We start from the raw sequence: 25,161 nt of genomic DNA on the forward strand, positions 1-25,161 counted from the left end.
CGCATTGTTACCACTTTATTCGTTATTATTTAATTTATAAAAAGTTATCATTTTTTCTCATGGACGCAAAGTATTCTTCGTACGTGTTTTACGACACGGGGTGATTTTGAAAAATTCGAATCAGCCATTGCGTGTTCACTGAATGAATAATTATTACGGTTCGGTTTTTCAATAATATATATTCTATCGGGTTAGGGAAATTTCATGCGATAAAAACACAAGGATAATAATGTTATAATGAATGTTCATCTCTTTAACAAGACTCTATACAACAAATTATGTAAACAAGACACACATTGTACACAAGTTCAAATGGAACGGAGCTCCTGTGATTACTTCAAAAGTGTCAAGTCGTGTTCGTCTTTTTGACACTCTTGGTATTTTGTTGTTTATTTATGTTTTTATATTTTTTGTTGTATATTATATGCAATGAATCTACTATAACAAAAATTCTTATGTATTAGGAAATGAGCGACGCGCTCTGGAGAGGCTCAAAAAACTTTGACTAAAGTTTCCTCTCCTCGTTCACAAATTTTATAGGCAATGTTCGTACAACAAAACTTTTGTACATCATCGTATATCGTGGCAAACAAAAAATTGCCCTGTAGCAACGTTGTATGTTGCCTGTTTTTGCTTTCATTAGTTAACCAATTGAGGTCACATTCTGATCGACACAACCACTCATTCTTTTTTCCCATTTTCATATTCATATATATTATTGTTTCCCCCTTCCGATCGGCAGGTATAGAAAAGTTTGGTACCTTCTCAAAAAGAATACCAATAATAATCATGAGTCATTCAATCTCCAACAATTGATTTTATCTGAAAACCTTATTCATGGAATAATATTGGAAAATATTTACCAACTGAACAGATAGATTGAACCAGCAAGCAAATGAAGGGTTACAACCTTCAACTATACTTTTTGTTTTCCACAAGAAAAATGAATATAATAGGAAATACTCATCATATGCAATTTCATGAAAAACATATTTCGTAGCACATTTTTAAATGATTTAGTCAGATCAGACTATACGTCAACTGCAGTTTTTTCATCGATTAGATAATTTTTTTGTGGAATGTGTCGGAATGTAGCTTGCACTAAAAGATCACAAGTTTTTCCTATCTATATAATTATTTTCTCTTAAATGATCGAACAATACATATATAGTATGCTGGAATAAACATAATTTTCAACTATATTGTTGAAATGCAGTCAAAATAGTTTACCATTTATCCAACAGTGTCGTAAAATTGGTGCAAAGCAATGAAATCTTATGTGAAAGATTGAAGCAGTTTTTATAAGAAACAAAAGAATCAATGTGCCAACATTGTTTCACGAAGTGTTTCTTCAGGAAGAAGGCAATCGCTTATTTTCAACTTGACAAAGACAAAAGCGGCAAATTCAAACAAGCAAACGTTGGTAACGATTGACCTTCACAAACTGTCAAGCAGCATATATTTTTTTTATGTTGAAAAGTTAATATATTCTAAACAATTGCACTTTGTTTTCAATTTCTCAAACGCTGATCCCCATATTTTCTGACATGACACGAGAATTTTACGAACTAAGATTTCAAAGAAGCCATAGTCCACCCAGAATCTCGGTTCTTCACAAGTCTTAACAAAATATGGACGATCATGTTTATTGTTAATGAAACAAATTCGGTGATTGTTTATAAAAAGCTTTGAATATATTGTCCGATATTTCTTCTTGAAATGCCTGTCTGCTCCAACAACCTTGAAAACAGTTTTTACAAACTGTTGATCCATTCCTTTGAATTAGTCTTCATCGATGGGTTCACAAAGAATGACAAAATATTTCAGTACTTCCCAATTTTAAATCCACAATTCATAATCAAAAACAAAAATTATTTCCAAATAAAATTCTGAAAAGATTCCTCGCTGATGAGAAAAGTGAAGAAATTCTCATTTCGTTCAATAGAGAAAGTGTGAATATTTCTAGAAGCATCTTTCGTCAAAGAAATTTCGTAATTATTTGTCAACATTACCCTTATGCAAAATCGATTTTATAAACTCTTGAAGGATAACTCATTTTGTTTTACAAACTTTCATCAAATCGTTGAATACCAAAATAGGGATTGAATTTTTAGCCAAAAATGTGAGAATGTTCGATACCTCAATATTTGTCATTCGACGGTGGATAAAAAAAAGGATTGAATTTATTTGAAAGGCAATACGCATCGGTTATGAAATTACCCGTGTTCAAATGTCACTCTCGTAGAGAACAGTTTATACCCCATTTTTATTCAACATATTTAATGACTAATCACGTTTTTCGTAATTCTCAATAGAATCGAAATAATCGACTCCGTTACACGGCATGAAAAAAGATGTTTTTGTTTTTTTTATCGGTCACTGCCCCTCTTCATTTTCATCAGAGAAATCCGAGGTACACGATAAGTGATGAATTTTCTTGTGGTTGATTTGTGGGGGGCTTAAGAGGTTAGGACCGTAGTTGTTTGTTGTTGTTGTTGTTTATTATTATCATTATAAAAACGTTTGACGCCTGCAAATTGTCGAAGGGTGATGTCGTAAGGGGGTAAGGGAATACGGGTCGATGAATATTTACATTTAAGCAGCCGCTTTCCCTTGGGGTTTAAGTCCCTTGACGACGCTCGGTCGGCCCTTGATAAAGCCTTTCTTGCGACGCGCCGTCTGAAACATCAATGTCCGGCCCCCCATAACTTCAACTACGTTTCTAGATCCACCTTAGTTCATCGATTTAAAAAAATGTAAACGATACGACCGGGACCCCTTTTTCAAATTTTTTTTGTAAATCAATAAAAACGAACAAATCTCATTTCCATTTAAAAATAATAGTCTTGGTCCCGTCAAATCGTCCCATGCAACTTTTTACTCACCTTTTTGCTCTGATATCTGCTCGCCGATCGCGGGATAGTATGGTCGGACATTGCAATTCTTGGTCGATTGAATTCGTGTGGTTTTTTCACCCTGTAATATTTTTTTCAAGAGTTAGTTTTCAATCACGCGATCAGTTATAGTTTTATGACTTTTTTGCGACGATAATTGGCACCCAATTTTTCGTTTTTCAAAAGGAGTTACTTCCCATGTCTATGATTCAATTGTTGTCACGTTTTTTATCAAATAAACTGTAGTTTTTGACCGCCGAGAAACGATAAATTTGTATTTATCGTAGAAAAATATCAATTATGTTAAAACTTAAACTGATTCCATCCCTACATGTGACTTTGAGATTCAACTTATTCGCCCCAAATAAACGGTTGTTAGGAAAATAATTTCACCTGTAAATTCTAACGAGCCAATGTTCCGTCGTGTAGGCTTCGTCCAAGTAGGTTAATTTGAAATTTTTGTTTCCTATCTCAGCATTACGAGTGCGATCGTAACCGGCGGGTGAACGATAATCGACCGTTACTTCGCCGAATCGAAAATAGCTCAATTTGTACATAAGAGAATTGAGAAGGGTAGAGGAGCCTTCCGAATCGACACGGAATTCACCTCTCTCGGTGAAATAGTCGCTTTCACGAATATCCTGAGGGTGTTCGCCTTCGGCAATACGCACCATCCATAAAAATTTATTTATGTCATCACCGGAATAACCTATCATTCCACCGAATATGACTAGAACGTAATCAACGTCGAGCGACGTCATTATGTCATACGCCGCGCTCTCATTCGAACTCATCGCTTTTCCTACCAAAGCTATGTGCGAATTGTTCCACGTATTATTGTCGACGAGGGTCGTCCTAAAAAAATAAAAATACAGGTGCATGAGAAACAAGCTCTAGTCAATAAAAAATTCAAATGCAATTGAATCGCAGGAATATCAAAATTTTCATACTTTTTGAGAATTGAACCAATTCTCAATATAGAAAAAATTTCGTACGTTTATTTATCAAAATTCTATGAATCAAATTCAATCAATATTTTGAAAAAATATTGTGATACTTCAATAATCGTTGCCTTCGATCGCAAAAAATGTACAACTTTAAGGTTTTTTGTCGTAATGAAAGATGGGCCAAGAAGTGGAAAAAAATCGACCAAATTTTTCGATGAATTCTACAATCTAGATTGCAGCTTGATGAGGATTGTCACAACAAAATAAAAAGATAAGTTTACCTATTTGCCATTCCAGCAATCTGATAACCGTAATCCCACCAGCTCATGACTCTCGCATCATTGACTGTGTTTTGAGCTAACCAGTAATAAGCTTCGCGGAAATCATCGAGAATAGTTCTTCCACCGTCGTTCGTATACGAGGCGAGTACGATCGATGGACTGGAGTATGCGTTGCTCGTGACCCATGTACAATGTACGGTAAACATCATTAGGAGCATGAGAATACCGATCGCGACACCATTACGAAGATTAGCACCCAGCCCATCGCCACTTCCTTTCGGTCTTTCGTGTTTCATTCTCCGCAATTTTCCGGCTTTGTCGTACAACCCACGACGGGCTTCAACGGGATACAGCCCACCCACGTTTCTCCCGGACTCTTCTTCGCTTTCCTCTTCGCTTCCATCCCCACCCTCGCCACCCTCCCGGTCACCGCTCTCTCTGTTTTCCTCTTTGAGGAACAGCTCCAGAATACCGCTGAACGCGATACCGGCCAGCATGCAAACGACTGGAGTCAGGGTTAGCATCAAACGTACCATCACACCAGCAAAATACACGGCACTTATGGCGTAGAGAACAACTGCAAAAAGAATTAAAATTATTTTAATTTAGGGACAAAAAATTATGCAAAGTATTGTGCCGATCGGTTGGAAGCTTTTTTTTTAATAAGGGTCGAAAGTTCTAAATTTTTTATTTCAATCCTTTATAAAATCAGTTCCTTTCTGTGCGTACGATATAAAAATATTTTTCTCATAATTAAAATTCAATTAAAATGCTTTCAATTTACAAGACTTTCGAAAAAGGGTTCGAAATTTAAATTTTTGTATGAATAAACTGAAATATCGCGATTAATAATTGGTACGCAAGATATTTGATAATGTAAATTATTTCACTCATTCTTTTCATTTCGTGTCGAGTTTTTCTCTTTTTGAAATTATGAACTATTTTTCAAAGGTCGTTTATATAGATTCCTGTTTATAACAATTACTCTGTATAAAAGACTTTGTCACGTTTGTTTGAACAGCTGAAGTGAATGATAGCGATATTGAACGAGTATTCCAAAAATTTTCAAATAAACGCACGAGGAATTGAGGTATAAAACTCAAAATGGAACAATATTCGATAGCACACGAGAGATTACTTTGAAAAAAGTCTGATTTAGCAAAGACTCCACGAGACATTTTTGATTTTCGATCCCTATAACCATTCTTGAATTTATTATTTATTTTATCCCTTTCATTAAAGGATTTGTGGATAGAAAAAATAAAGGATGAAACGTGAAGTGAATTGATCTTACCGAATACACGTTCGTCGTTAATACGTTTGATGCAGTACCAAAGTCCAACAGGGAAAGTCGTAACAAGGATATGAAGATCGAAGAAAAAACTGAACCATGTTGTGGGTTGATGTTCGGAAACAGAGGCGATGATAGGTATGTGAATTTTGGCATATCCAGTATCCCAAAGACTGTAGAATCTTCCGCTCCATGGTGCAACGATGCCGGCATATGTCAGGCCAGCGAGAATGGCGAGTAAAACACCAGCAGTTACAGCGACAACGCCACCGAAATATTTGATTTCAGTTTTCGTTAAAACTGTACGTAAATAACGAAGAGCAGCAACGAAAATGATCAGACCAAAAACACCGCTGGCTGCCATGTGTTCAGAAGTACGAATTGGTTGAAATCCAACAAAAGGAATTTGCATACTCAGTAGGAGTCCGAGTATGTAAAAAGTTGTGTAACTTGTGAAGAGTCTGTTGCTGTATCGGTTCATCACAAGCAATACAAAAACGTGAAACGGTATGAGATTTATAATAAATACATAACCGCCCCACGCAGAAACCATATAAAAGTAGGAAAGAGCCGTCATGGCTGCCCAGAAGATGGATCCCGTTTTCACTGATTTCACCCAAAGATAGTAAGTTATTTGAAGCGCAAATATGGCTATTCCCTCGTTGTCGTAACTACCTGCTACCGATCTTGATATGTAACCTGGTACAATGGCGATGAAACAAGCAGCAAAAAGACCTGCTCCGGCACTCCATAGTTCCTTGGTTAATAAATAAGTTGATATTGCTGTCAAGCCGCTGAACACTGGGGCCAGAAAGACACAAATGTCTCTTATGTGAACAGGTATGTTGAGAGAGTGAAGAATGTAATGTATAGATCCAGAAGTTATCATGAGACCCGGGTAGACGGTTCCTCCGACAATTCGACCCAGAGGATACCAAGCTCGCTCATCGAACCAGTTCAAAAAATTGTAAAAACCATGTTGCACCATATACGCCGTAGCTCTGTAATTGAACCTGCGATGAAAAGCACAAAACATAAGAAACAAACGATTACCTGGGACACGAAGAGAGTAGTCAAATTGCAAATGCGATTGATTCAATTGTTTATTTAAAGGAAAAATCGTGTATTCACCGCTGGTATATAATTGGTATAGAAAAAGAAAAAAGATGACGAAAAACTGCTCGGTACGAATTTGCATACGGGAGAGATTATTGAAATCAAGTTACGATATAGAAAGACAACGTACCATGGATCGAACTCGTGGATTATACTCTCGAAACGTATTACGGCAAACAATCGAGAGGCAAAGCCAGATATCCATGCGAGTAATAAAATGGTAAAAGTCAGAAGGGAACTAAAACCCGCGGCGTTTGTCAACGTCGAAGACTTCATTTGCTTGGACGATGGTTTTTTATCCGGAAACATGACTTTCTTCGTATACGGCACTGTGGCCGTTTTGCTCTGCATTGCTTCTTTCTTTTGTTTTTCTTATTACTTTTCTTCTTCTGATCCGTGATATTGCTTTGTAAGAAAAGAAATAAAATATACTCCCCGAGATTACGAAACGACACCACTTTATTTGAGATTTTAACTCATCAAATCATTTGGGAAACATATAGCCATACGTGGAAAAAATTTACACCCATCCCCGGTACGACACGTAGCGAGAACTTTATCGGAGCACGACGACTACCGACACCGACCACGAACACACGAAAGCGTGCAACGTAGATAGAAAGCAACGCGGTCAACTTTAAAGACGTCCGTAAAATCGTGAGAAACTCTAGTGGCGCTGCTTTCTTACGGGAATCGATCTCAACATGCGTCGTTGTTTATTATTAATATATTGACGTTCATCGTAAAAGTTCAAGAATTTGTATTGAAGTACAATCCTATTTTTTAAGGGAGCAGATAGTACATAGATACACTAAATGAATGCTATCATTTTTCTTATCGCCTTATCACCACCTCTCATTTTCATTATTTTCTTTGAAACCATGTAGATTACAGAGCCGCTTGTGGGAGAATTCCTAAGCTAATTTTCATATCGCACTATAGACGAAGGTTCCTAACCTTCAAATTTTACTTTTCATGGTACCGGCACCTGTACTCAGTTGAGCAATGAGATGGATGAGATGGGCAATATCCAATGAGAACTTCTTTCATCCGAAAATTTCCTGCTGGATCTCAACTTTCATTCGATAACTTTATCGTTTATCGCTACATATACATGCTGCGGTTTTGAAGCGTCGAGAGAGCGTCGACCATTCGAATATGCAAAATAATTCAAATTTCACATGGTGACATTGAAAGCAAGGTCAGAAAAAATTTGAGTTTTAATAGAAAAAAACTGATGTACATGAAAAATATTCTGATAAGATTTCAATTGACAAGTTTTTTGTGAACCCTTTTTTTGTTGCTTTATTGGAAATCCTTCATAGCAGGTGTCAAGGTCGTAAGAGCATCCTGCATTTGTTTACGCTCCATGTCGGTTCTCAATGAACTCCACAATTCTTCCAATTTTTTCCGTTGATGTTTCTGCAGGAATTTAAACAGATTAAATAATACAAAAACTGCAAAAAAAGAAATTATTGACGATTTTTTTGTTTACCTTTATGTAATTAAAACAGTGTTTCATGGTGGCACCAACATAAATTATGTTCACTTTGACCAAACGACCTCCGACATCACTGATGAAAGGCAAAGAATCAATCACGAATTTGTGAGGTCCATGGCGGACTTTTATTAGAGCGATTCTTGTATGTGTATTACAGTATTTAGCTGAATGTGAAATATCATTGATTTATTAAATGAAACAATTCCAATATTGAGTGGCATATAAATTATTATCTGTGAACTAATCATTAGTTCACAGGGCACATTTGGATTCCGAATCCTTTCAAAACTCACCATTAAATCCAGCTTTGATTGCAGCCTGACCAAAATCACCATACAATTTCTGTACTTTATCCTGTATCGCAAGATGCAATGCAGTGGTTTTCAAAACCAGAGGCTTGTCCTCATTTCCCTGAGGGACTATTTCTATCGTAATGTATCTGTAATTAAGAACATTTTTTTTCTATAATTTTAATTTTTTTCACTAAATATACGAATTCAATTACCTGTTTTTGAATCGCACCATGTTGCGTGATTATTAAAACTCTTTATAGTTCTTCCGTAAAAAATAATTGTCGAATCACATTGTTTTATATATTATTATTTTTAACCATTTTTATTTATTTGGCACTATCGCGTTTGATTACATTTTGAGGTTATATAGTTTTGACCTATCAGCTGATCGAACACACACGTGCTTTCGAAAGGTTACAAAGTTTCAGAACCAACTGCCGATATATAAGTGCTACAAAAATTTAATTTATATATATATATGCGCCTGTTGTTTTTTTATAATTTCCATCACAATAATCTACACAATCGCTAACGAGTTAATTGTCGATTAATTTGCCCATGAAACCGGTAGTTTTCACAAATTGGGATCTGTCGGTATAGATATATCATCACGTAACAAATTCTCTGAAATCCTCCCACTTATTTCTTTTTTGAACGCACGTGCATATCGTATAATACGTATACATATATGTTACAGCAAAATAAGCAACAGCACGCGATTACTTTCGAGTAACATCGAGACAGTGAATCATTAATAATACTACGAATACAAGCACGTTGCCGATTTGCTTTTCTGGGGCGGAAAAAAATACATGTTTGGACGTAAAAAAAACATGTCGAAAAATACAAAAACAAGAAAACATTCTCGAAGCAGGTGAGTAATATTTTATATTGATTGGAAAAATTGCTGATTCGACGTATGAAGTGCGATTTGAATGTTCGCATTGTTGAATTTTTCTTATTTTTTATCTGTGTGATTACCACTTTCTGCATGAATAATGAATATATTCGCGTAAAAAAAATGCTTATGTCGGTTCAAGAGGTTTGTCTTATCTCAAAAGGTCGTAACGGAATTGCAACATTCCCCGACTCGACTGTCGTAAAGATTATCTTTAGTTTTTTTCAATTTCTGTTTACTTCGAGCTTATCCCCAAAGCCTTGCAGCACAAAAGTTCTCTGCAGTTGCAGAAACTGCAGAAGCTGACAATCGTTCGTCATTGCCAGTATTTTCATGAAATATGGCTTATTTCATCGGTGTTGACGTAGGAACGGGTAGTGCGAGAGCCGCACTTTTCAATTCTGATGGAACAATAGTTAAAAGTGCTCTCAGAAATATTGAAATTTTTAATCCTGCTGCAAACTTTTACGAGCAGTCCTCTGAAAATATATGGAAATCAGTGGTTCATGTTGTCAAGGTCAGCAATTATTTATTATAAGATTTTTGAAAGCATTTAAAAAAAAAGTCAGAAGAAAGAAATAATTTTACATCGCTTTTTCAAGATTTACTCTATTCGTTGTAATTAATTGCATCGCATATTAAATGTTTTATTGAATTTTGGAGTCCTTTTTTTTCATTTAGCATAGGGAGCTTGTTACTCAATTTCTTTTTCAATTGAAATAATAATTTTTGTTCCAGATCGTAAAATGTGGAATTCCTGTAAATTCCATCAAAGGAATCGGATTTGATGCCACTTGTTCTCTTGTAGCACTCGATCAATTTGGATCGCCAGTTTCAGTCAGCTCTACTGGTAAATCTTTGCATTTGATATTAACCATTATGTCTTAATTTTGTCTTATTGACATGAAAAAGGGAAAATAAAGTAAATATTTGAAAGTACTATTTTATTAGAAACCATTTGTGTTGACTGATCGAAAGAAGACGCGTCTAGATGATAATATCTTTTGCCCTCGTAACAAATTTAAATTTTATTTTTCCAGGTAGAAACGAGCAAAATGTTGTATTGTGGATGGATCACAGGGCAGAAGCAGAGGCCAATTACATCAACACGCTTGGTCATGAATTATTGCGTAACGTTGGTGGTAAAATCTCTTTGGAGATGGAAATTCCAAAGATATTGTGGTTGAAGAATAATCTGCCCGAACAATGGCAGAAGATGAAATTGCTTTTTGATTTGCCGGATTTCTTGACGTGGAAAGCTACGAATTCTGAAACGAGGCAATTTTTTCATTCTAGATGGTTTCAATTTTTGTGACATATGCATACTTTGACTACTGGCTCTCGTTTTCCTAAAATTAACTTAAATATTTTCTACATAAAATGAATTGTTACGGGGCAACTGATTGACTTCAACGCAAATTTTAGATCGCTATGTTCCTTGGTTTGCAAATGGAACTACAGAGCCAGTCCTGATGCGAAGAACAGATGGGATTTCGATTTTTTCGATCAAATTGGCCTTTCGAGTTTGAAGGATGATCACTGGCGAAGAATAGGTACAATTTTATGATTTTAATAACGTCTAGTAATCAATTTCCAAAATAGCCATCCGGAGATTTTTCATTTAACTAAAATTGAAAATTTTACTTTTGTAACAAAATGTTTTATGTCCAATCTTCACCGTTCACAAGGCAACGTAGTAAAATTACCAGGCGAAGCAGTAGGCTCAGGTTTGAGCGCGAAGGCGGCCGCGGAACTCGAGCTCTGGGAAGGAATGCCTGTCGGATGTTCCTTGATTGACGCCCACGCAGGTGCCCTCGGAATGCTCGGCTGCAGAGCTCCGGGTATAAGTGATGACGTCACCACAAGATTGAGTAAAAAAATAATTTTTACAACATTTTCATCTCATTCTGTGCAAAATTGAATTTGAAACAAATGTTTGTTATGTCCAGGCTTAATTTGCGGTACTTCAACTTGTCATATGGCATTGAGTGACAAAGGAATTTTCGTCGAGGGTGTTTGGGGACCGTATTTCAGCGCCATTATTGCAGATTATTGGCTCAACGAGGGTGGTCAAAGTGCAACTGGAAAGTTGCTCGATCACATTATAGAATCTCATCCCGCAACTTCGCAAATCCGAATGAAAATGGACTCCAAAATGTGAGAAAATATCGCGTTACTTTCCACGAGACTGGTCTCTAGACGACTACTCCTGAAAGTTATCAATTTTCCTCCAAGTTTTGAAAACCTGACAAAATACGTTATCCAGAAAATAAATTCCGATCGGAATTACAGGCATGTACAACAATACCTCACGGACTTGTTGCAATCAATGGCAACGAAAAAAAATCACGCTGATGTTGCATTTCTTACAAAAGATTACCACGTTTGGCCAGACTTTCATGGTAATCGATCTCCTCTCGCTGATCCCAGTCTTCAAGGAATGGTACCGAATTATTTTCATCAATTTTCATTACCTTAGTCAATTTCAAATATTCTTTACTGTGGAAAAAAATTCGACAGATTTCAGGACTTTCTCTGGCGAATGACGAAGAAAATTTGGCAGTTTTGTATCTAGCGACTATGCATGCGTTAACGGTTTGTATTTTCAATCCTAACAATTTTATAATTGAAATTGAAAATTCAGCCATTTTATGATAATAAATAGATTAAGTAATAAGGGTTTCTAAAAAAAAATTTTTTTATCTTTGACAATCGTTTTTTCCTAAAAATAGTACGGAACTCGTCACATTTTGGATGAGCTGACGAAAGCCGGTCACAAAATTGAAACGGTATTAATCTGTGGTGGATTAAGCCAGAATTCCCTCTTCGTACAAAGTCAAGCTGATGTCCTTGGACTGCCGGTGCTGATACCAAACGAGCGTGAATCTGTTTTACTCGGAGCAGCGATTCTCGGAGCATGCGCAAGTGGACAATTCACAAATTTCCAAAAAGCCATGAGCTCCATGGGCGGAAGTGGCACGGTCGTAAAACCGAACAATATTTCTTATCCGTACGTCGAATATCAAGAGAAAAAAATTCGTCGAAATTTCTACCAGTTTCATGATATTGAATGTAACGTTTTTTTTGTAGATTCCACTGCCGGAAATATCGAGTTTTCCAAAAAATGGTGAAGGATCAAAAAGAGTACAGGAAAATAATGCACGAATCGATGTGACGACAGTGAAAAATGTTGATCCAGAATATTTAGAGAATGAGGGCTTCTTCAACGTCCCTGAAAATTGTATTTCGAATCCACAATTCACGTTGCCCGATAACAGGATGTATTCAATTGAACTTTTTTTTATGGTTTTTTGCTGGGGCATTCCGAAGTTTGCCTCGCTATTGAAATACTTTGCATTTCGTCATTTGTGCTTGCAGAGAAATTGTTTCTGTTAGAAAAGTCGTATAAATTCGATGATATATTTTATCGACTACAAAATAATGTTCCACAAATTGATAAAGTTTCAAAGTGGAGCAGTCATCGAACCGAGAACTTGAGTAAATTGACTAATTTGGAAACATGGTACATCAAAAATGTGGAACTCGATAGAAGTAGATCATTTTCTGCGAGTTTATCGAACAGTGAAAATGAAATTGTTCTTCAAAGCCAACCGGGTCGATGACTGACAAAAAACTTTAATACAAAATATAATTAACGACGAAACGCGGTTTTTTTTTATTAAAACTGTCCATATCGATATAAAAATATTTGGGAGGAGCGCTCGCCCGAATTTCAGATAAAACAAAGCCCAAAATAGTATTATTTGCTTTGTGGAAAAGCGCATACGATTGCGAAAAACGACTGAATTATTTGCAAATAAAACAAAATTAGCAAATGCCTTTTCATTTCAGACGTTCAAAAAAATTTACCAAATAATTCAATATATTTGAAATAACATCAATATTCTTCACACGATGATAAAAACATTAAACCTAAATCAAACATAACTTGATACGCATTGTGCACTTTTTTCTTCTTAATATCCATTTGGTAAAGGAACGTGTCCTGGAGATTTGCGATCAATTGAAGCTTGAACCAAAGCATAAAATAGTGCATCTGGACCTTTGATCGATCAATAAAATTTGAAGTAACATTCAAAGTTGTGCATCTTTATTTAAAGGCGAAAATGACTGATTGCACTTGGCATATCTTATTGCTTGGTTCGAGAAACACAACGCCTTTTGCCATTTAAAAAATTGAACTTGCCAACAAGAAACGGTGTTCGAATTGCGAACGAATAAATTGCCTCAAATAAACTATATATGTATGTATGCAAATGAGTAGAAAATATTTCGGATCTCGATCGATTCGAGGCACTGTGGTGATTTCTTATTTTCTCGCCTTTTCGTAAAATATCATCTTTATCGTCGATCTGAGGAAGACATTTTCTGAGCGCCAGAATCTGCGATTGTTTCTTAATCCTTCCAGCATCACGTAAATTTGTAAGCTTCCGCAATTTGATTGAGCATACATTCGAAAGCGTTGGGAGCCAACGTGTTGAATCTCTGGCGCCAAAGATGTGTTGATATTATTTGTCGGCCTAAAGAATTTGTCGATTCTTGAACTTCTTCACAAACATCCACTGCCGTTTGCCAAATTGTTTCTAAAAAAAAATCGAGATGTAGATTGTTAATTATTTCGATACAAAATACCGACAATGAAAGTTTTACTTAAGCGATTTTTTCAATTACTTTTCATTACTTTTCAGACACTAAGAAATCAGACAATTCGTGATGTGAAAATTTTAATCTCCATTCAAATTTTATTTCAAATTCTTCCAAGCTATAGTGAAAAATTCTCACCAAGATTGTTGACAAGTTTATTTTTGCCTGGGACGTCGAAATTTTTTAGGTACTCGACACTTATGACGGCGAATTGTTTGAGCTCCTTAATGGATTCATAACTACAACAACGTGATCTATGATTGGCCACAAGAACACTGCCAGGTAAAACATGACGAACGATTTCTTTCAAGGCCTCCTCTACCATTCCACATCTTATGATATTTCCTTGAGTTTTGTTCGCAGTTGCTGGGACGGCACGAATCATATGCAACCACATTCGTGGTGGAAGTGCATTCGCTTCGGCAATACACAAAATTGTGTGGCTATTGTTATTTCGTTTTCTCGACACTGAAATCTCAGGCACGTTCTCAGTCATATAGCCACCAGGATATTCATCCACTATTAAGACTGAATCTGGTCCACCCAGCTTGAATTCTTCCAGATGAGAATTCACATAGTCGTCCGCTATTTTTGCACATCTTTCATACACTTTTTTCACCACGTGTTCTTTCACATCTATAAAAATTTGTCATTATTTAAAAAAAAAACAGCAAAGACAATTAAAGGATTATTGTGTTTAGTTGTCAAAACATACCCAAACAAGAAGCTGCAATATCGGAAGGAAACATCTTGCACCATGCCAGTATTATTTGAAGGCAAGTTTTGAATTCGCACTTGATTGAGAGAAAAAACGAATTGTCCCTTATGGTTTGTTTTTTAGAACAATGCAGACAAGCCCAGTTGTACTTGTCAACGACTCGAGCCGGGCTCCAGACTAGATTGCGCCCCTCACATTGTTCGCTAGTGCAAACACAGCTCGTTTTAATGAGGCTCATTTCTTTCAGCCATCCGCACAATTCTCCTTCATGGCCTTGTTGCAACATTGGCCTGACGACGACGTCAAAATAACCGTCAAGATCACTGATTTTATCAGACCAGTCTCTGCCATTACTGTGATGAATGAACATTAATTGATTGAAATATTTTAAAATATCTTTGAAAAATCAAAATCAATGAAAACAGAATGTTAATGATTTTACATCCGCCCCAAAAAAAAGAAATAAAGCATAAAAAAACCATCTACACAATGTAAAGGGTGAAGAGAATATAACTGAATTTTATAATTTTTTTTTATGAAAACTCTCGACAAAATAACTACCTGAACAATGCAAAAATAAACGTGGGAATAATACGGTGAGTTAGCAAAGAATTCAAAGAAATAGGTGGAAATAGGTATATCATTATTGAAAAAATTGTAAAAGAATTAGTTAATGTTTGCCTTCCGCATGTACAGAATAAATCATAGAAAAATATTCATAAATCATGGCATTGTCCCATTATAATTCAATAATGCTTGTACTTTGTACGATGAAAGGAAATCAAAAAGAAAAGTCAAGTTTACCTTGCTTTCATATTGTCCCAACGCGTTTCTTACGAAACAAAAATGAAGCAACGAAATGAATAAACATACGATTGTACGAAATTAGCAAATAAAATCATAAACAAAAAGGAAAATTAGAAAGGAAATAAAAGTTAAAATAACATAAAAAAGAAATTTCCACCCGCGAGTCGGCGTCCGTCACACACCCATCATTGATTTTGACAGGAATGTTTTGATTCTCTTTCTCCTTTCCGTATTGATCGAAAGCTCGTAATGCCAGCGATAGAGCAGAGATGACGTTAGTGTCTAATTTTAGTTTTTTTCTTCCAACAATGTTGAATTTGCACTATGAAAACATTGCAATTTATTGATTGTTCATTCAATGCGTGTTCCTATACGGATATACAAATAGAAAGAATCAAACTAGAGAATACAGTCTAATGCTTTTTTTTATTCTTCTCGCTCCATGGTTTTTATCATCAACCGACAACGTATTTGCGCGCAGTCTATTGGCTGTTATTCAAACTTCTATCGAATGGAGTTCTCCTCAACGGCTAATAAAAGCAGCATGTGTTCTTTGTTATGATCGCTTATTATTATTTTACATCTCGAAATATATTTCAGTTTGATTATATAGTTGTTTCAACAAATTATCATCAATAAATAATGCCATGAAAATCCTCTAACGAGACTATGCTAGCGTCATTAGAATCAATCGTATCGTATTTCGCAAGAACCACAATGGGCTTTTATTACGCTGTAGCGAAAGGACGAGCACCTGGAATTTATCAAACATGGTAAAAAAAGCAACAGTAGTACGTTTCTGAATACAAAAATAACGGAGCAATTTTTTAAAATCGTCAATTTTCTCATAGGGAGGAATGCAAGCAACAAGTACACAAATTCCCAGGACCTATTTACAAAAAGTTCCCCACGTCTCAAGAGGCTCAAGAATTCATCGAATCTCGGACACGGTTATCGTGAGTTCTTTTTATTTTTTTTTCTCAAGTGTCGCCTTCGTGGTGTCGTATCTCAGAAGTCAAATTTCGTCTGCTGTGTATACAGGGTATTCCGTGTGAAATTAAATAAATTGTTAATAACACGTGCAGTTTCCATTTCATTTGTACGCAGTTTTGTTTTTTCATGTTAAAAAATTGACCATACCAAGTACGGAAATTGGTGTGCCGTGCAGATATATACGAACAATATCTAATACATTCGAGAAACTGGTAAATCTGTTTTTTACACAACTATGCATTGAGTTTTCCGATTTTCTTTATGACCCTGTAAAAGGATTTTCGAGCACATGCCCGAGTTTATCCGAGTGCCCAAACCCGCGTGTCGTGCTTCCACGCTATTTCGCTTTGAATCGAACAAAAGGAATTTTTTCTTTCGACTACGAAGTATATTCCTGATTTTACTGATTTACGACCACTCGAAAAAACTTACACGCTGCATCCATAAGAGTCGTATTTCGTGTGCTATACATATGGACTCTTAAAATTGAATAAAATGGACATTCTTCATTTTCAAGTAATTTTTTTTCTCAAAATGCGCGTTGAAGAAAACCGTGAATCATCCGCCGATGTATATATATTTATATGTTTTATGTAGCAAATTTATTTAAACCTGAATTTATTTTATTATTATTATTAAATCTGAAAAAATGGTTTCGATACTATATTGAGGCTCGAAATAAAAACAATATAATTATCCATGTATCTATTCTTTCAAGAACTCAAATAATTCATGATTAATGTACGATTCATAACAAAATATTATCTAAAATTATCTGAAATTTTGATGAATAAATTTTAATACTATCAATTGGAAACACATTAATGATTTCTTCGGCATAGATACCTAGACTAACCACATAACAATGAAAAAACATAATAAACTTTCTGGAAAAACTAATGATTGATTTTTTAATTAGAGATGATCTTTTTTATTATTTAATAAGTTAAAAGTTATTTATTAATCCAAAAGTCTTGGAACAAACGAAACTTTATTTTATGCCCTTCCGAACAGTCCTTTATTTATTGTTAGGATCGTATATATTAGCCTTGAAAGACTTAGTCTCGCAACGTTAGCAACGTAAACAAAAATTCGAGCATACATTATGATTATTTTGTCACAAGGAACAACGGACTGTCCTCGAGTTCCGAGAATTTCACACACGCTCAACGAATCCTGCCGAACGATCTTATCGCATTAGGTACCAATACGAAAACAAATAGTCGCACAAAGAGGACTTTGGATTCGGAAGAGACCAGCGGAAATTCAGTCAAAGCTCAAAAACGGATCAAGACAGTTGCAAATACTGGTACATCTTCGAACGGTCGTAAGCCTGATAATGTAAGATATTTGAACATTTTTTTGTCATTAAAGCAATTCGTGGAATTCATCAAACTATTTTTCCGTTGTCAGTCTAAGCACTTCAACATGGATTCTGACGGTTTCGTAAACGTCTATACAGACGGTGCCTGCTCAGGAAACGGTTATTCCGGCGCAAAAGCTGGTGTCGGTGTTTATTTCGGCGATAATAGCCCTCTGTGAGTTTTTAAATTTCTATCGTAAAATACTTGGGAAAGTAAAATTTTGATTTCAATTAGGAATGATACTTTTTGTAGGGTTAAAATTTGTATTAAATCTGAATTTCAAAACTCGTAATGCGCACGAATATTTGGAAAAATTGAATCATCTGAAACCTGATAAATATTGATTCTCATAGTCAGTGATAAATCTGAAAATAATTAACATTTTTCTATCTGAGAAATTATTTCTTGATCAAGAAGTAATTTGATCTATTTCCATTAAGTTTGGAATTTATGATCTTCCAATTGCTTAGTTATCAACGTTGTCATTTGTTTAAAAAAATATTGCTCGTAGAAGATCACAGCTCAGTTGATCTAAATAAAACTGCAACTAATATTTTGTCTGATTTTTACTTTGCACATTATAGAAATCTCATTAATACTTGATACATTAGGCTTTTCGATTACATAAATTTATAAAATGTAGGTATAGAAAATAATAGCAATTGTCAAAGTTTTTAGATTGGGCAATTTATTGTTTCTAGTAATATTTCGGCACCCGTGGAGGGTCGTGCAACCAATAATATGGCTGAAATACAAGCAGTGACCCGTGCTGCTGAAGTGGCTCGGGAAAATGGAATCACAAAATTGCGAGTGCACACAGATTCTGAGTTTTTGATAAAGAGTGCGACTCAGTGGATGCCAGGATGGAAGAGCCGAGGCTGGAAAACTGCTTCGGGAGCTCCGGTTATCAACAGAGCTGAGCTTCAGGAAATGGAATCAGCACTGAAACCTCTCAAAGTTGAATGGGTAGGAATCGCAATCATTGTTCTTGAATACTTCTTATTGTCACTTGAAATGAAAAAACCAATTAAACATTACAGAATCATGTTCGAGGCCATCAAGGAGTTTATGGCAACGAAATGGCGGACAGATTGGCACGCGAAGGTGCTGAAAGATACAGACATCATTAAAGGATTGAAGAAAATTTTCATTCTGAAATTACGATGTAGATAAGATATGAAGGCATACAAGACAAGGAAAGCATTGATTGTTTACTTAACTTACTTAACTTAAAGGCCATAATCAATCGTAATTTTATGTTGATCTTCAAGAACTTTTTTAAACTTAAGTTTGCAGTACCAACAATCCTTCGTGTATTCAACTGAAATAAATGTTTAACATTTTAGAAATATATGAACTTGAAGAAACGTTGAAAAATTTCTTTTATAGAAAAATGTGTTTTATTCTAGATTTTTACAATCGTACTCTGTGTAAATGTTCTTATCATTCTCTCTTACAGGGCAAATGGATAGTAAAATAAACATTTCTATAAATATTTTACCTTAAAATTATAAGCTGAGTATTATTTTTGTGTAACTTTTTAAATATTAGTGTATGAGCGATGTGAGCCACGGGAAGTGTTTTTTTTTTCCTTATTTAGGTGCGATGGACCAATTTCACAAAGGAGATTGTAAATATCTTCCGGAGATATGTGCAATGCCAAAAGATCTGTGACAATTCTGAAATTCAATGGAAAAACATGTTAAAGTAATACCAAACAAAGAAATGGAAGGAAACTTCTCAACTGAATCATCAAAAACATATTGAAAGGGCACTATTGAAGAAAACAATTTGACAAAAAGTTGAAATTTGTTATCTAAGCTGAAAAATTTGAATTTTCTCTTCCTTCAGTTTTCGAGTTCCGTGAGTGTAAAATAGGGAAAAATTAGACCCTTATCATACATGTGAGGTTATGTTCGTTTGTTTACCTGAAAAATCCTGGTGGAGCGTCAACACCGGCTAATTCTGCGAGGGCCATTAAATCCGCACGATCAGATTCGGAATACGGCATTTTTTGACAATTTCATCAGACCCAAATTCGCGTAAATTTCTTATCACTTATCTGTCAAAAAAAATTATTAATGTCAACACCTTTATCACCATAACCTCAAAAACTTTAGAATAATTTTCTCACGAGAATATTGACATTTCAGAGAAACGGAAGCATCGATGAAAATCGTCAGCCAGGCAACTTTTTTTCCCAATAAAAAAGTACATAAATAATTTAACAAATTTCCTCACCGCTTCGAAATGAACGTGATTTGATAGGTTTACGCTCGCTCGTAAGTAATTGAAGCAATCGATGGCGCAATTCGAATGATTTGAGTCATTCACAGAGCCAACCAGCGATTCTCGGACTACGACGAAAAAGTACATATGATTTGTCGATAGAATTCGTAAAAAAAAAGAACGAAAATTCGAAATTTTGTAAATTTAAATGAAAGTAATATGATTGCTAACAAATTAGTTCAATAAGATTCGCTGATTCGTTTTTAAAAAATAAAACATTCTACTGTTTTGCGTGTACTGATAAATGTTTCAACTGAAATTTTCAGAATTTTCATGATATTTGAAAAATTTTTGGCACACATTTTTCCAAAAAATGCTTGAATTCGATGATAGTTACAAAATAAAAACTATAAATTCAACCTTGAATTATGTATGAAATTCTACAGTGTCTCATTATAGTTCCTAATTTTATTTTCAGTCTCATAATTCAATTTTTTGACATATATGAAAGAGTAATTATATGTGTTTCCAATATTATTGTTAAATCAAATTGCGCTACTCAAAGGGTTTTAAACACTTTGTGCTTCAACAAATACGTATAAATTCAATAAATACGTGAAGCTGAGAAAATGGTGATATAATAGAAAAATATCTTGATTTCGGTGTGTTTTAAGGAACAAATAATAAAAAATTGAGCACCTTTCATTCTGTAAAAACTAGTCCGATGTCATATAGACGATAGGAATTGCACGAGGGTTAAGAGTTGTCCTCTGTAGGTTAAAGTCATTAACCTCATTGAGTGAAAAAACTTTTTCATTCATAATTTCTGAAGGAATGAGTTTAAAGGAAAATCTACGTGGTGTATTCGTAGAGGATCAGTTGAGGAACAAAATGAGATTTGGTGCAATAAAATCGGTTAAAAAATACAGATGATTCTTTGAAAAATACCTGTGAAAATATGTCATCATGCAAATTTGCATCTATATCGCAGTTGATAATTTTGCAAAACTATCATTTTAAATATTTTTTCACGTTAATAAAATATGCTTGAATACATATCTACTAACAATAAGTTTAATCGGTACGTTGAACTTGGTCTAAAAGCGTTTTGAAAATTTAGCACTCATTTGACTAACATGCAGTGCAGGAGTTACCTTTTAATTTATTTCGTTTAACTGCGTAGAGGAATCGTGCGCCATCTATATACGCATATTTTATTGACGCGGTAAACAAGTCGTTACGCGCTTTTTAAAGAATATCATCATTCTGCCTCTCCCTTTTCATTTTCTTTGTCACATTCGCCTCTCGCATTTCTTTCTGCCTGAATCCCCTAAGATCTCTCGTTATCGCGAATCGTTCTGCTGGAGTCTCGAGATCTTTTGTTCCTTGACGAAAATAAGTTTTGTATTCGAGACGAAATTTTGTTACCATTTTTGAATATTTTGTTGCACTCATTGAACAAATTAATGTTCTGTTCGCAGATAACAGAATTTCAGCTAATGCAACTAAGTTTCTTATTCATACGCGAACGAAAATTTAGTGCAACAATATCACACTCAACTGCGTGCATTAAACATTTAATTGAACAAATATTCAACAAAAAGTTTTTAACAAAGCTTAAAAAGCTTTGTTAACGCTTTTTAACAAAGCGTTAACAGCGTTTTTAAGCTTTTTTAACAAAGCTTAAAAAGCTTTTAACAAAATTTTGCAATCTTTGATTCATTCATAAACTCCGACTTACGAACCAGTTCATTGGATAAAAAACCATAAACACAAATGTCTTAATACCGTAATTTATACTTCAAAGTAAATTGTCCTTTCATTCATAATACACACATATATGCGCTGTTATTGTATAGTGACGGATGACTGAGAATGCAACATTACCACACACGTACATTTTATGGGAATTTTAGAAGAAAAAAAAATAACAAGTTTGGAACGGAAAAAGTTTCCCCATTCACGAATGTATCGGAAACGATTTTTTTACGCATCATAATAGAATAGCATTTTTTGAGATGGTTGAATTCGTATAGAAGCGTCGGAACACCTGCAACGTAAACAAAAATTCTAGCAGATTGATGTTGTTATTATTATTATCTGCCAAGTTCCCAGAATTTCGTGAGTAATCGCCGGGGTTGTCATATTCGGAACCAATAGAAAAACGAATAGCCGCACAAAGGGATTTTGAACGTTGAAGCTGATGCGAAGAGCCGAACGAAAACACAGAACACAGGTCAGTCGAAGCTCAGGAGCGAACGAAAACGGTCGCAATTATCAGCGCATCTTTGAGTAACAATCATAAGCCTAAAAATGGTAATGTTTTTTTAAAATGGTAATGGTGATTGTTTTTGTGTTTTTCGCCGTTAAAGATGTTGTCATGAGTCATTGTTTGTTTTTTTATTTATTTTTTTTGTTTAGCCTAGATATCAACAAAGCAGGGACGGTTTTGTTCATATTTACACGGACGGAGCATGTTCACGAAACGGTGCTCCTGACGCAAAAGCTGGAATTGGTGTTTTCTTCGCTGATGGCAGTCCCCTGTGAGTACATTTTCAATTATTTCTCTTTACTTCGAAGTTGCGAATTTCGTATTGGACAATTGTTTTTCATTGAAATTTTTAACCCCCAAAAACTTGCAAGTTAAACTCACGAAGGGACAAATTACATATTTTACGCTCAAAATTTTGATTTTTTTGAATTTCGACATTTTGCACTCATACGCGAATTCAGAGATCATCTCGAACCTTTGAGAAAAATATTTTACGCGTTACGAAAAATAAGCTTTATGCGAGGGCTGAAATATTTTTCAGAATTTTCGTCATCATATATTGATTGTTGGAATTCTTTTAAATACTCATTCAAATGTAGATAAGAAATTATAAAGTCTTGGATGTCAATATTTTCTTTAAACGATTCAACAGCACATCATCGCGAAAAATCAAATTAATTCGAGAAACTCTAGCTTTCCCCGGAAATCCGACAAAAAATTGTAATGATAGTATCTTCGTGAATTTCGAACCGTGTTATTCATATTTTAACTACTATCAAGATTTTTTCCGAAACTTTCATCAACTATTGTCATAAGAGTCATTACATAACACAGGACGAAATTAGGAATCGCAAATAAGCACTTTATTTAAAATAAATTTCACCCCTAATAAGTTTCTATCTGAGAAATTGAGTCCTCATTTTGTACTCGCGGGGTCACACGCAGTTCAAGCCGAACGAACAGAAATTCGATGACACTCGTCCGTTGAAGTTCGAATCCCAATGAAAAGCCAGGAGAGTAGCGAACTTACTGTAAATTGATGCAGAGTACTTCTCAAATGGATAAAAATTAACATCACCCGTAAATTTTTCATTTATGAACTAAAAAAAAATAATAATAATAATTACTGCTTCTCATTCGCCAGTAACGTTTCGGAACCTGTCGTGGGTCGTGCAACGAACAACACTGCTGAGATACAAGCGGTAACTCGTGCTGCTGAAGTTGCCTGCGAAGAGGGAATCAACAAGATCTTGATTCATACAGATTCTGCGTTTGTGATGAATTGTATCAACAAGTGGATGGACAGATGGAAGAGACGAGACTGGATAACAACCTCAGGACGTAAGGTTGTTAACAAAGGTGATCTTCTAGACATGGAACAGGCTCTCAAAAATTTCGGAGCCGTGAAATGGGTAAGAATTATTGTACTGTCACGATATACTTGAATATTTATCTTAACCCTTGAAAAAAAACGTAATTGCGAAAATATAATGGGGCGTAATTATACAAACACATTGCGACCGCGTTGAAAAGTGTGCTGAACATCGGCATTAAAAAAAAAATTAGAAACTCACTTTTTTTGTACTCACGAGCCAACCGTTCAGAATTCGGATATTCCGACTGGTAACGCGACTCGTAAATAATAAAATGTTCACCTTTAAGCTAATAATTTGAAAAATTTCATTGGTTGACGATATCTTCACAAACATCGAGATCAATCATTAAAAAATGAAAATTTCAACCAAGTACTGATTGTTTCATAGAGAAAATAAGATCAATGATGAACAATTTTTTAGAACCATACTTTTTCGGGACTCACAATAAGCACGAGGTCGATACAAATATTCTGCAATTTCAGAAACACGTACCAGGTCATGGAGATTCGTATGGAAACCGGCGGGCGGACGAGTTGGCACGCGAAGGTGCGCGAAGATACCAGCCACCACACTATTTTTGTGGTCTGGCGATGTTAAACTATTAGTGAAGACGAAAACACGAAAGGCATACCAAAAGAAGCATTGATTGCTGATCTAACTTCAAATCGTAATTTAATGTTAGTTCTCAGAGTCTTTTCGAGTAAATAAAAAAAGACTTTTGGAAAAAAAGGAACACCCTGACCCTCATTATTTACCCTAGAACGATACTCCCATTATCAATGACGAATTCAGTCTCTCTTGCGCCAATTTATTCATGAAAAATGGTCCTCACTTTCGATTTTAATCATTTCAAATTGTTATTCTGGCACAATGCGAGGCGCAGAGCAACGGAATAAATAAAAAATTCTATTTTTAAGGATCCATTGGTAGTAATTTTGACCTGATCTTACATTATTTTTTGTTCATATTGTGTTTTTTCCTTTGAATGTACGAGATAAGTGAAGCTGATAATAAGTTTACGGTCGTCTATTTACCTGGAGAATCCTAGCGAAGCGTCAACACCGGCTAATTCTGCAAGTGCGATTAAATCCGCACGATTCAAAATACGGCACTGTTTGATAGTTTTATTATTTCAAAAATTCGAAGTATTCTCGATCATTTTTGTCTGTCAAACGAAATTTTAAACACGAAAGTACATAGAAATTATTTCTCGAACAAAACGCAAGTTTCAACTTGTCATTCACTCGCAACTTTGAAACGAAATGAAATTTTAGTATAAGACAAAAAAAACGAAACAGCAGATGGCGCAATTTCATTCATTCATCATTCAATTTGTTATCAGGCTCTTTCCTGTTGAAATCGCAATCATTTTGCAATGAAGAATTTTTCATTGTCCAGTCAATTCTAACCAGTATGCTTCCAAGCACTTTGCTATTCGATAAACCTTGTTGTCAAGTCAACAATTTTTCTACACCGTTAGTGAGGAGCATCGAGAAACTTCGGGATTAAACGTTCA

General features: G+C 35.1%; 6 protein-coding genes and 1 long non-coding RNA gene across 12 annotated transcripts; 3 read left to right on the plus strand and 4 right to left on the minus strand.

Moving 5' to 3' along the window:
* Positions 1-227: 227 nt before the first annotated feature.
* Positions 228-7,124, minus strand: Stt3B (catalytic subunit 3B of the oligosaccharyltransferase complex). Of its 3 annotated transcripts, none has more exons than XM_043417353.1 (6): positions 6,660-7,123; positions 5,417-6,426; positions 4,123-4,699; positions 3,288-3,749; positions 2,886-2,976; positions 228-2,679 (listed from the first exon to the last, which is right to left on the minus strand). In XM_043417353.1, exons 1-6 carry the CDS (start codon positions 6,878-6,880, stop codon positions 2,596-2,598), a joined length of 2,445 nt encoding a protein of 814 aa, XP_043273288.1. In that variant the 5' UTR covers positions 6,881-7,123; the 3' UTR covers positions 228-2,595. The 3 variants fall into 3 exon arrangements, with proteins under 3 accessions (XP_043273288.1, XP_043273289.1, XP_043273290.1); XM_043417354.1 differs by having other exon boundaries at positions 2,574-2,714; positions 6,660-7,124; XM_043417355.1 differs by having other exon boundaries at positions 2,577-2,708; positions 6,660-7,124.
* A 416-nt stretch (positions 7,125-7,540) lies between these two features.
* LOC122409630 (FGGY carbohydrate kinase domain-containing protein) lies at positions 7,541-12,885 on the plus strand. Of its 3 annotated transcripts, XM_043417357.1 has the most exons (12): positions 7,541-7,730; positions 9,021-9,197; positions 9,467-9,738; positions 9,960-10,071; positions 10,262-10,499; positions 10,647-10,774; positions 10,910-11,092; positions 11,171-11,378; positions 11,514-11,664; positions 11,742-11,816; positions 11,954-12,231; positions 12,312-12,885. In XM_043417357.1, the coding sequence occupies exons 3-12, from the start codon at positions 9,562-9,564 to the stop codon at positions 12,394-12,396; spliced, it is 1,635 nt and encodes a 544-aa protein (XP_043273292.1). In that variant the 5' UTR covers positions 7,541-7,730; positions 9,021-9,197; positions 9,467-9,561; the 3' UTR covers positions 12,397-12,885. The 3 variants fall into 3 exon arrangements, with proteins under 3 accessions (XP_043273292.1, XP_043273291.1, XP_043273293.1); XM_043417356.1 differs by lacking the exon at positions 7,541-7,730 and having other exon boundaries at positions 9,058-9,197; positions 9,506-9,738; XM_043417358.1 differs by lacking the exons at positions 7,541-7,730; positions 9,467-9,738 and having other exon boundaries at positions 9,060-9,197.
* Pop5 (POP5 ribonuclease P/MRP subunit) lies at positions 7,732-8,672 on the minus strand. The gene is made up of 4 exons (XM_043417368.1): positions 8,536-8,672; positions 8,324-8,469; positions 8,025-8,194; positions 7,732-7,951 (listed from the first exon to the last, which is right to left on the minus strand). Exons 1-4 carry the CDS (start codon positions 8,553-8,555, stop codon positions 7,835-7,837), a joined length of 453 nt encoding a protein of 150 aa, XP_043273303.1. The 5' UTR covers positions 8,556-8,672; the 3' UTR covers positions 7,732-7,834.
* LOC122409633 (uncharacterized) lies at positions 12,874-15,731 on the minus strand. The gene is made up of 4 exons (XM_043417362.1): positions 15,409-15,731; positions 14,602-14,957; positions 14,025-14,522; positions 12,874-13,825 (listed from the first exon to the last, which is right to left on the minus strand). Exons 1-4 carry the CDS (start codon positions 15,417-15,419, stop codon positions 13,653-13,655), a joined length of 1,038 nt encoding a protein of 345 aa, XP_043273297.1. The 5' UTR covers positions 15,420-15,731; the 3' UTR covers positions 12,874-13,652.
* Positions 15,732-15,921: 190 nt separating this feature from the next.
* Positions 15,922-19,145, plus strand: LOC122409634 (ribonuclease H1-like). The gene is made up of 6 exons (XM_043417363.1): positions 15,922-16,184; positions 16,263-16,367; positions 17,529-17,745; positions 17,818-17,942; positions 18,470-18,734; positions 18,809-19,145. Exons 1-6 carry the CDS (start codon positions 16,081-16,083, stop codon positions 18,896-18,898), a joined length of 906 nt encoding a protein of 301 aa, XP_043273298.1. The 5' UTR covers positions 15,922-16,080; the 3' UTR covers positions 18,899-19,145.
* Positions 19,146-19,799: 654 nt separating this feature from the next.
* On the minus strand, positions 19,800-21,153 carry LOC122409639 (uncharacterized). The gene is made up of 3 exons (XR_006260735.1): positions 20,946-21,153; positions 20,010-20,125; positions 19,800-19,830 (listed from the first exon to the last, which is right to left on the minus strand). It is a non-coding gene; the product is annotated as an uncharacterized lncRNA (long non-coding RNA).
* Positions 21,154-22,178: 1,025 nt separating this feature from the next.
* On the plus strand, positions 22,179-24,378 carry LOC122409636 (ribonuclease H1-like). Of its 2 annotated transcripts, none has more exons than XM_043417365.1 (4): positions 22,179-22,313; positions 22,419-22,540; positions 23,414-23,681; positions 24,128-24,378. In XM_043417365.1, exons 1-4 carry the CDS (start codon positions 22,311-22,313, stop codon positions 24,248-24,250), a joined length of 516 nt encoding a protein of 171 aa, XP_043273300.1. In that variant the 5' UTR covers positions 22,179-22,310; the 3' UTR covers positions 24,251-24,378. The 2 variants fall into 2 exon arrangements, with proteins under 2 accessions (XP_043273300.1, XP_043273301.1); XM_043417366.1 differs by having other exon boundaries at positions 22,246-22,332.
* The last annotated feature ends 783 nt before the right edge of the window (positions 24,379-25,161 follow it).

Source organism: Venturia canescens, chromosome 4 (assembly GCF_019457755.1).
Source record: "Venturia canescens isolate UGA chromosome 4, ASM1945775v1, whole genome shotgun sequence".
In the NCBI taxonomy this organism is placed as follows: Eukaryota; Metazoa; Arthropoda; class Insecta; order Hymenoptera; family Ichneumonidae; genus Venturia; species Venturia canescens.